The following is a 10,828-nucleotide window of genomic DNA, read 5'->3' as shown; positions in this document are numbered from 1 at the left end:
AATTGGTTCATTTAAAAGTTTCACTCTCTATAGATATATTTTTCTTGTCTGTAATAAGGCAAGAATACATGGAGTTTCGAAGTGACGTGCTCAAATTCACAGAGTCCGAGACGGCAGAAAGCGCAGCCTGTTTGCTTTCAGTATTTTACAAAAGCGCAACGTTTCGTTGTTATTCTGAGTGCACACGAATAAACGTAGAGTCTTTACAGATACAAAAGATGTATTACTCTTATCTGTATGACCAAAAATGACGAAGTATTTTAAGAGCCAATGATCGCAGCGGCGCCTCCATCTGTCCTGCAGTAGCCCAAGCGCACTATTGTTCAGCTTCCACACTCTGCACAAACACGTGAACTGCGCACTTTTTTCTAGGCTAACATTAGACTGAGCTGCCATGTAAAGCTGCTACTACATACATATTTCAGATGATAAGACATATTTGAGGTCGATGAATGTTAGGAGAGCATATGGATGTCCTTCCCCTTGTACTGTATTACCACAAAGACCAGCCGTTAACGATTTGTCCGTCACGGACTGCGTGATTTCGCCACTTCATGTGAAATTTTTTTTTCTGCGACTAAGCGACTAATATAATTTTGGTAATATGCATATAAACAGCCTTTTAATTAGCAGAGTAGAATAATCATGGCTGATAGTAAGACATGCAAACATAAAAGAAAACCAAACTGGACGCGAGAACAGCTATATAGCCTAGGCCTAGCCTGTATATAATCAAAAATTTGGAGTTGGGATAACCTCCAAGCTGATACCTTTTTAAAAGCTCATTATGGTCAAATGTTTCTAAAATGTTTATATTCCGAGGTAGATTTCTGGCAACAGCCATTTTAGGATAGTTAGATTTGGTCTTGGTGACTTAGGAGTCCTCTTCACTACAGATTTAGGAGCTAATTTTAGTGCTAAAACGCTTTGTGAAATACTCTTAGAACAAAAATTTAGGAGTCCTAAATTTAGGACTGACACGCTCATTATTTTTAAGATTTTCTCATAAATCTGCGAGTTATGAGCTACTTTTAGCCTTAAGATGTTTTGTGAATACGGGCCCAGGTTTACAAAGCGTTCATGAAATCCAGCAAAAAGTCAATTGCAACTGCTATATATCAAAAGCTTATATCTCACTGGTCAGTCAGGTTTTTTTTAATGGGCTAAAAAATGTTTGATGACGGACGAATGTTTGTGCATGATGTAGAATAGAAACCCATTATATCTATTCAAAATCTTGTTTGCAGTGAAAATTCGCCAACAAATGTTCGTTCTCTGTGTGAAAAAGCCCTCAGGCTGGTCAGTCTCCGGCTGTGATCAGTGCAGAGAGCCTGGGGAGAATCTGCTAAACTCTCTTCCTCCTCCAGAGCCTCTGCAGCCATGGATACAGCGCTGATGCCTGATCCGAGAGGTCAAAGCCAAGGTCACAGAGCTGGAGATTTTTATGAGTGAACGCATATCTCTATGAGTCCATGTGTGTCCACAGGGCTGATTAGGAATGTATGAAGTCTGTGTGTAAGATTCACACCATTTCTAGGAACGTCCACAACCTGTCCATCTTATCCTCTCACTGACCATAGAAGTTTTACTCTAAGAACGTGTTATGCATATTCTGGTATTTTTGTAAAGCATATTCTGTCTATTGAAAATATTCGCTACTCTAAAGCATGAAAAGGTTAGCTGAGACTCCCATTCACAGTAGTTGAAAATCAAGATGGCATCCTGGTCTCTGAGGACACCTCTGTCACCTTCAAGCCCGTTTTAAACGCTTGTGTCAACAATCAATAGATTTAGGTTATTATCTTTTCCTTTCCCACTTTCACATCCTGCCTCACATCCTTCCCTGCCCCCTTCCCTTTTGCCTTGTGGTGTCTTTGTGAATGAGGCTGATGGATGAGAAGGAGTGGTGTGTGAGTGTGTGTGTGTGTGTGTGTGTGTGTGTGTGTGTGTGTAAGAGAGAGAATGTGATTTGGGAGAAGGTTGTTACAGGGCAAGAGGACCGGGGTCAGCACCCAGCACACCTTAATATTTAATCAGACCGTTCCCAGCAACTCTACACCCTACAGAGAGAGGGATGAGAAAAAGAGAGGAAGACAGGAAGGATAAAGAGAACTTGCAAGGACATCAAAAAAAAAAAATCCACCTTTATTTAGTTGCAAACAGCGTCCAAATTTAACCTTTCTGCCAAAGGCAGCGGAATAGAGAAAATGTACAGGCCATGCTAATGCTGCCAACTGATTAAAACTGTAATCAATGCAGCTGAATTAATAAAATAATATCCTGATGAATACATCAAATCAATCACAGTTAATTGCAAATAGTAATATTTGCTAACCCTAAGCCTCCAAATAAAGCCAATTTAAAAGCATTACATTATTTTGGCATACAAGTAAAATCTGCAATAAATATTTCAGAGCCTTCATATTAAAAGAGACTTTATAATGAATATAAAGTGTATACACTCAATATATATTTATATTAATATAAAAAGGTACACAGCTGTCACTGGGGTGATACTCTATAAGTGTCACGATCTGGATTGGCAAGGAGCACAGAGCGAGAAACGAGGAGACGTGGAATACAACAACAGTCTTTAAGCCCAGGAATAACAGGAGAATAACACACAATCCAACAAGTAGACCCGACAAACCCTAACTGAATGGACTGGGGCTTTTAAACACAGGATAACGAGGGACTAAGGAGACACACCTGGAATCAAATTAACAATCAACATGAGGGGAGAAACTGGGTCACGGAGAAAAACACACACACACACAGGTCCATAATTCTGACAATAAGGTACAAAAGCTGAAAGTTAATAAGATGTACATGTACCTTTAAGGTGCTAATTTGCAAAGCTGTAACCATTTAAATTACTAAATGATTATTTAAGTGAAATAAGAAATTCTAGTCTAATTCAATTTAAGAAGTAATCCATTTAAACTATTTGCAAAGAATTTTTAATTTTAAAATATGCAGACACACTATTGTTATTTGTATGTCTAATATTTCAAAAACGCAAAACAGTCATCGCTGAATCACCAGAGTTTTGTTTTGACTGAATTCTTTGTGTGAGGCTGGGCAAGGCTTTGCTTTCCTCTGGTCAAAGGTCAGGAATTCTATTTTTTTATTATTATTATTATTATTATTGAAAGTGATCACTAGCTTCTACTGAGTTTGTCTATATTCATTATTCTTTCTTGCATAGTTGTGACAAATAAATCATTCTCAGAATAGACCCTTACCTTGGTTGCAAATGAAGTGAATACAAACAGATTTAGATGTACAAATGGCAATTCCTGGCCTCATATGGTTTGACTAGTGGTACATCACGCTGGGAAAAGATAGCACAAGACACTGAGAATTATTAGGGACTCAGTTAGACTGAGTGTATAGAGAGAAAAACAGAGGGAAAGAAACCGATAGGAGAGGACGGAACGAAGCGCAAGAAAATTAAAATGCCGTTCATCACTTCGAGTGAAGTCTCGTTTAGGTTTCTCAGAGAGGGAGAGAAGAACTGCGGCAAGTGCACTAGAAAAATCTCACCTTATATAACACATGCAGCAAATGAGATATGGCCATTTAGCGAAGCACATATTCAATGCATTTACATAGTGAACTATTCATAAATTAACAGTGTAGGATCTTGTATCTTGTGGCATTCTGTTAAAGACTGAAATGAGCTTAAATGCACCATAGTTGCTTTAGCAGTGAAACAAACACAATTTTGTGGTAGCTGACTTTGGCTTCTTGTGTGATCTGCAGCAGATGGCACAAGTGCAGTGGTTTTAGGGTGGAGGTGAGGGCAGGACAGGAGGGGCAGGAGGGCAGATGACCCTCTCAAGGGGAACTTCAGTCCCCACTTTAGCCAGCAAGAGTTCACAGTACTGTCATGCTGTCCACACATCAGCATTTACACAAGAGCAGGGAGGGACAGAGAGAAAGAGAGAGAAAAAACTGCTGAGCTTGCAGACTAGATGGAGTGGTGAAAATTTAACTAGCCTGATGAAAGCATAACTTTGCATGTCAAGTATTTTCAAAGAGAGAGAGAGAGAGAGAGATAAAGGAGGAGAGGTAAGAGATGTGTAAGCAGTAAAAATTGAGAAAGACTGGTGAAAGGAAAAGGACAGGAGAAAATGACGACACTACTATATGATGAAAGCAGAGTAAAGTTTAAAGTACTTCAGTTTTGACATGAACACAGTATGTGTACAGCCAGATGCATAGCCTTTCAAAGTATACTCCATTTAATAACCTGTGGAAACACAAGCACTCGACACATGGAAAATTTCATATTTGTCCAGTATCTGCACTATTTCTCTCCAGAAGTTATGAACGATAAGTGTTTTTTGTTCTTGTTTAAATTTCAGTTGCCAGAATCTCTTATTTTTGTTGCCATTTCCAGTAGATTGTTGTTCTTTTCTGCAGATAGAAAAAATTGTCTGCACACGTATAGTATGAAATAGGGCTGGGTGATTTTTCCGATTTTATCCATTAATTCGAATGTAATGTTTTGCCACGATTTTATTTTTTAGAAATCGAGGAATCACAATTTTATATAGAAATATTACCAAACGTTAGAATTAGACACTTTGATAATATGCCAATGATAAGAGTAAAGAGAAAAGAATTATCCAACCGCAAGAGATGCGAGGGCAACAGTCATACGTGTCCATGTTTACATAGAAAAAACAATGGAAAAGCAGCGCAATAAACCTGTAACTACTACTGTATGTCTGATATTTCATGTTTGCATCATGGTGACAGGCTGAAAGCTGCTGTTGTTATTAAAGAACATTTGTAGTTAATAATAGTCTACTGGTGTTGTACCTTCAGTCATTTTGAATTTGATTTACCTTGATTTTTGAGATTTTTTAAAGCATTTTCCTCATTATTTCTGAACATATATTATGTATAAGAAGTTTGTACAAGATGTAGTTATAGTTCATCCATATTTTCTGCAAAGATATTTAACAAGTGATTTAACATTTACATCATGTTGACAACTTCATGTGTGGTGCACTTGGAATAGAATAGAATTTTCTTTAACTAGAGGGTTAATAAAGAAAAAGTTACTTGAATCATGTTGTAGTTACATTTTCAAGTTGACTAGTTAAAAACTAATTGTAAAAATCGAGAATCGGTCAAACGTTCTGAAAAAAATCGAGATTTTAATTTTTTGACATATCGCGCAGCCCAAATATGAAATTACGTCACTTACACTTTAGGCTTGAAGTGGATGGTTGGAAAATTATTTTCCTGTTTGAAACAAGAGGTAGGAGGCCAAAGTTTCAGCAACTACGAAGAATGTTCCTCTAATCATCTCAAACTACCAGTAATAATACATCGCAGCCAAGAATGTAGGCAAAATTCTTCCCATAAACCCATGAAAGAACTGTAAAGTGTATGAGTCATATGATGTTGACAGTCTTAAAGGGATAGTTCACTCAAAAAAGATTTTAAAAAAATGTAAAATTATTTTTCCACCAAGGTCATTCCAAAATTATTTGATTTTGATCATAAAATGAGATATTTTGAAGAATATTTCTACCAGTTGAATGTTAGTACATCAAAAGATCAGGTTGCACCATGTTTGATTGTAAATAACACTAAACACTACTGGTTTTTGCTTTATTATGTTTCAATATATAGAAGCCAAAAGTTTAAATGAAATGTGTCTGTTATATCGAACTCATTCAAAGCTACTGTACCTTGAATGCAATGTAAGCTGCTTTTGGATAAAAGCATCTGCCTAATGTAAATATAAAATGACACCCCCTAGTCACTGTGCTTTCATTGTATGGGAAACATTCTGCAACATATCTCCTTTTGTGTTCCACGGAAGAAGGAAAAGATGAGAAAATTATGACAGAATTGTCATGTTTGCGTGAACTGTCCCTTTGAGCTGCACAAACGTCGAGTTGAAGAACTAATTGGTGAGTTGAAGGCTTGGCCGTCTGTCCTAAAAACATTCATTAACACATTCACTTGTCATTTCATGGCTCGAATGAAGCCAACTCTTGTTGAAGTCTCACTACGAACATATTTTGTTAATGCGCGTGAATAGCAGCATCTGTAAATGTCTCTGGTCCTGTTCAGTCTCGGAGTCTTGTTTGTGTTAGGCACAAGTGTTTTGAGACTCTTGACCACAGATTGCTCTTCCACAAGCATTTTAAAGAGTGTGGGAGCTGTTTACTCTACTGGCAAAGTGTTGATTGGCTGTACTCTATGTGCTCAGAGGAGAACAGCTGCTAAAATCAACCCAAATGACAGCTTTCTTCATCTATCTCGTTCCCTCTCTCACTGCCTTTTACACAGATTCGTTCAACAAATAACAGTCTGGAATTCAAAGCATCTTATACTCATCCCACCTTCTTCTTCTTCTCTGTCTCCATCTGTAGGAGCCGTACGAGCGTCTAGTATCTTCCCCATCCTCAGCGTCATCCTGCTCTTCATGGGTGGCCTGTGTATAGCTGCCAGCGAGTTCTACAAGTCCCGTCACAATATCATCCTCAGTGCAGGAATCCTCTTTGTGTCTGCAGGTGAGTCTATGGAAAGAATCAAGGATGAGATACAAAAGTCAATGTAAACATACACTTGTAAGACCCAGAATCTTTTCTTTGCATTCTGATTTGTTTTCATTTCTGAGCAGTATTTGACCATTTTAAAACTTTGTTGAGCCCCTGTACCGTCACTGATAAGCATCACACACACTCTTTAGAAATAAATTATGCAACATGCTCACATACTACTCCTACAACACCTGCACATCTCAAATATACCATTATTTCTCACAACACAGGTTTTTAGCATAATGCATAAAGCTCAATCAGGGCTCACCAGTTCAAGGACTTTTTTCTGTTTGCCCACTCATGCCAGCAAATTTCTACTTGCCTGCCTTTTAATAATCATTTTTATTCATTAAAACTTAAAGGTGCTGTATGTAAGTTTTTGACTCTACTAAAGCATAAAAATACCATAATATGTTTGCAGATATTTAAGAAACATGCTAAGTTAACATACTTGTTTATCTGAAAAACAATGCTACAGTCATTCTCCTTTGAAAATGTGCGTTCCGGGCCGGAATGTCGGTCTCTGTTTTGGTTTGTGAAACCCGCCCACTGCCAGTTTACCCAATTGTATTTTGGCACCCCGGGTTGCCAGTTGGCAGAAAACACATTGTATTTCATTTCATTCATCGTCAAGTGCGCTCGTTCCTGTTGTGTCGTCAATCTGGCAACATGTGTGTGTCAAGTCTGAGGAGGAGGGGCCGGGTGAAAAAAACCCTCTCCAATATTTTGAATTTGGACTGCAATACCTAGTTCAACCACTCGGTGTCAATCCTACATACAGCACCTTTAATATTATAAGCTAATTCATAATTTTACATCTACAATTTTAATACTTATCATGTTAAATGTATGCAATTTAGATTTGAACATATCCTAACATTCAAAAGTTCGGGTTTGGTAAGATTTTTAAAAATGTTTTTGAAAGAAGTCTGCATTTATTTGATCAAACAATTTAGTAAAAACAGTAATATTGTGAAACATCATTATTATTTGAAATAATTTTTGATTTGAATACATTTTAAAATGTAATTTATTCTTGTGATGGCAAAACTGAATTTTTAGCATCATTACTTCAGTGTCACATGATCACTGATATGCTGCTCATTTCTTATAAACTTTATATATTATTATAAAGTTGTGCTGCTTAATATTTTTGTAAAAACTAACATTTTTTTCAGGATACTTTGATGAATAAAGTTCAAAAGAATGGCATTCAAGATCAAGAATCTTTTGTAACAATTATAATGTCTTTACTTTCACTTTTGATAAACGTAATGCATCCTTGCCGAATTAAAGGATTCATTTATTTTAAAATAATCTTACAAACTACAAATGTTTTGAACACAAGTCTATATTAAATTATGAAAATTACAAAATAAATTTGACATTTTTCACCCATATAATTTATTTTCATCAAATGTTTAGTTTTCTTTAAAGATAAAGTTTGCATTAGTAGCTGGAAATTATAGTTACACAAAAACTCCAAGATGAGTTCATAAACATTGTCAGAAAATAATGGCATGCATGGAAAACCATTAATAATTAGTTTGTCATTTTCACCCCTGTCTTACTCATGCTGCCACAAATTATTTTCAACCTTAGCTTATTCAGTCAATGTTACCAAGGTCACAAGCTGACAATCAGAATTTGCAACTAAATGTAAAAGAAAACCTGATGTTTAAGTTTGGAAGACATACACATGATCAAACTGTGTAAGGTGTAGCGCTGACCCAATAGGGTAAGTGACAGTTCGGTTAGCTAACACAAAACTATCTCGCACAGGCCCTCAATACTGTTTAGCAGTGCAATTCAGTAAAACAAACATTTTCTGAAACCAACAGCTTTGGCCTTAATGCCCAGATCAGCACAGTATCACTTAGACAACAAAGTCTTGCGCTAGACTTTTTTCGAACAAACTGCCTCAGTGCTATACAGTAGACAGTTAGCAAGTAGATTTCTTTTTCTCTGACTCTCTTTGGTCCTGATCCTGTTGCTAGGCTTAGAGAGGCCGTTTGGGATTAAACTCTAAAAATACGGTGTCCCTGACACACTTTCCCAGTGATCCATCATGGTGGTTTCACTCTGTCACAGACAACTCCAGCTGAGTGTGACTGAAGTCAGCAGTGAGCCACAGATCATGCTCCTGTGAGGTCACCCACTCCAGTCTCTGTTATAAGCTCACTTCTTCACTCTGATCTCCTCGTTTACTTGCTCACTCTGACAAATTAAGGTACTCGGCGTTCAGTTTATGGCTAAGGGGTTAAGGATATTGTGAAACCGGCTGTTAACCCTACCATTTAGAGGACAGTTACACGTTATTTTGTAAGGCATAGAGATGACAGTAAGGTTCTGTCATCCTCAGCTACATCCAGGGTCTAAACTTAACTTTTTGCTAGTCAAAAGAGAAAATGTATCAGCTGTGAAACTGGGCTAATTTAAAAGGGGCTAATTTAAACCCTTTCATCCTTTGTTTCATCCACAGTGACGAGCAGGAATTATTTAACAGCAAAGATAAACTTCTGTTGATAAACCTACCACTGAGATTTAATCGGTTTACAACACACAATGGGTTTTAATGTTTTCTTAGAGGTAATAAGAGGTAAATAAGTGGTGTTGCATCAAAACTCACCGACATTAATTCAAATGTTTTAATTCAAAACATTTATTTAGTATGACTGATCTATTTTGAATGGGAAAACTACACCCTTTATGATAAAGTTTTTCTTGCAGGGATTTTTTTTTTTTAATATTTGTACTATAACTAGCTATGCTCAGGTAAATCGCATATACTATTTTTTAAAATATCTATAAAACATTTTATAGGATACGTTTTTATTCGTTTTTTGAATATTACTAGTTTTTAAGCTTGCACAATGCTTAATAACAAATGTTTATTTAGTGCATGTTTTCAAATGTTGAAAACACAAAAAGCTTATGTGTCATTGACCCGTATCACTGTACAGCACGCATTAACCTTAGTCTGGGACTTTATATTGTAGCAAAAGATATAAAAGCTGTCACTGTGGCGATACCATTTCAAGAGGTATTAATACAATATGTACCATTTAGGTACTTAGGTATATATATATATATATATATATATATATATATGTATATGTATATGTGTACTAATGTGTCCCTTTAAGGTACTAATATACACCCTTTAGGGGCAAATATGGTGAAAGGGTACCACCCCAGAGACAGCTTTTGTACCCTTTTTCTGAGAGTGTAGATTGTGAAAAAGCATTTTAGCCATGACTATGGGGTTAAAATATGTCCTCTCTTCCCCACAGGCCTCAGTAACATCATTGGCATGATCGTGTACATATCAGCCAATGCGGGGGATCCCTCAAAGAGCGACTCCAAGAAGAACAGCTATCGTGTACATATCAGCCAATGCGGGGGATCCTTCAAAGAGCGACTCCAAGAAGAACAGCTACTCGTATGGCTGGAGTTTCTACTTTGGTGCTTTGTCCTTTATCATGGCTGAAATGGTGGGCGTGCTGGCCGTGCACATGTTCATCGACCGGCACAGGGAGCTGCGGGCAGGCACGCGGGCCGCAGATTACCTGCAGGGCTCGGCTATCACGCGCATCCCCAGCTACCGCTACCGCTACCGGCGCCGCTCCCGCTCCTCATCCCGCTCCACAGACCCCTCGCACTCCCACAACGCCTCGCCGGTGGGCTTGAAGGGTTTCGGGGCTCTGCCCTCCACCGAGATCTCCATGTACACACTCACCCGCGGGGGCGACACCCTAAAGGGCAGCCACGGCACTCCCACCGCCACCTACAATTCGGAGAGGGACCACAACTTCCTGCAGGTCCACAACTGCATCCAGAAGGACTTGAAAGACTCATCCCACACTAACACAGCCAACCGACGCACCACCCCCGTATGAGGCACAACCTCCCCCCATATAGATCGCTAGGAGAGGGAGACGGGAGCAGGGCAGAGAGGGGGCGGAGGCCCGAAATATTACAGATAAAACTTCATGTATCAGGCGTTTTCATGATCTGGAGAAACCGGGAGGATTTTTACTTTTCAATCAAAGATTACACATGTATGCATGATTTTGCCATTGACAAAATGAGGCTGGTTTGAAATGGAGAGAGGCTATAAGAGATATGCAGAGGGGTTCTTTCGGCCCGTCACACGGGAGCTGTAGCTTGTGGCATTGATTTGACATGTTTTTGTTAAGGAAGCATTTCACCACCCATCGGTCTACATGGATCAGCAGCTACTGCTCCCTCATAAG

The 10,828-nt window shown here is 38.3% G+C and overlaps 1 protein-coding gene and 1 long non-coding RNA gene across 2 annotated transcripts in view; one reads left to right on the top strand and one right to left on the bottom strand.

The window, feature by feature from the left end:
- The window catches only part of LOC107687643 (voltage-dependent calcium channel gamma-2 subunit-like), a 94,019-nt gene extending 83,236 nt beyond the window's left edge, over positions 1-10,783 (top strand). Inside the window, exons 3-5 of the mRNA XM_016485046.1 lie at positions 6,402-6,542; positions 9,866-9,897; positions 9,959-10,783. Coding sequence (XP_016340532.1) covers positions 6,402-6,542; positions 9,866-9,897; positions 9,959-10,471 — 686 coding nt within the window. The 3' untranslated portion in view covers positions 10,472-10,783. The remainder of the gene's footprint in view (positions 1-6,401; positions 6,543-9,865; positions 9,898-9,958) is intronic.
- Positions 1-10,828, bottom strand: part of LOC107687646 (uncharacterized) — a 97,164-nt gene that overhangs the window by 77,684 nt on the left and 8,652 nt on the right. The gene's annotated exons all lie outside the window — the stretch shown is intronic.

Source organism: Sinocyclocheilus anshuiensis, unplaced genomic scaffold (genome assembly GCF_001515605.1).
Source record: "Sinocyclocheilus anshuiensis isolate Anshui unplaced genomic scaffold, SAMN03320099.WGS_v1.1 scaffold361, whole genome shotgun sequence".
Taxonomy (NCBI): domain Eukaryota; kingdom Metazoa; phylum Chordata; class Actinopteri; order Cypriniformes; family Cyprinidae; genus Sinocyclocheilus; species Sinocyclocheilus anshuiensis.
This window is presented reverse-complemented; position numbering and strand designations above follow the sequence as displayed.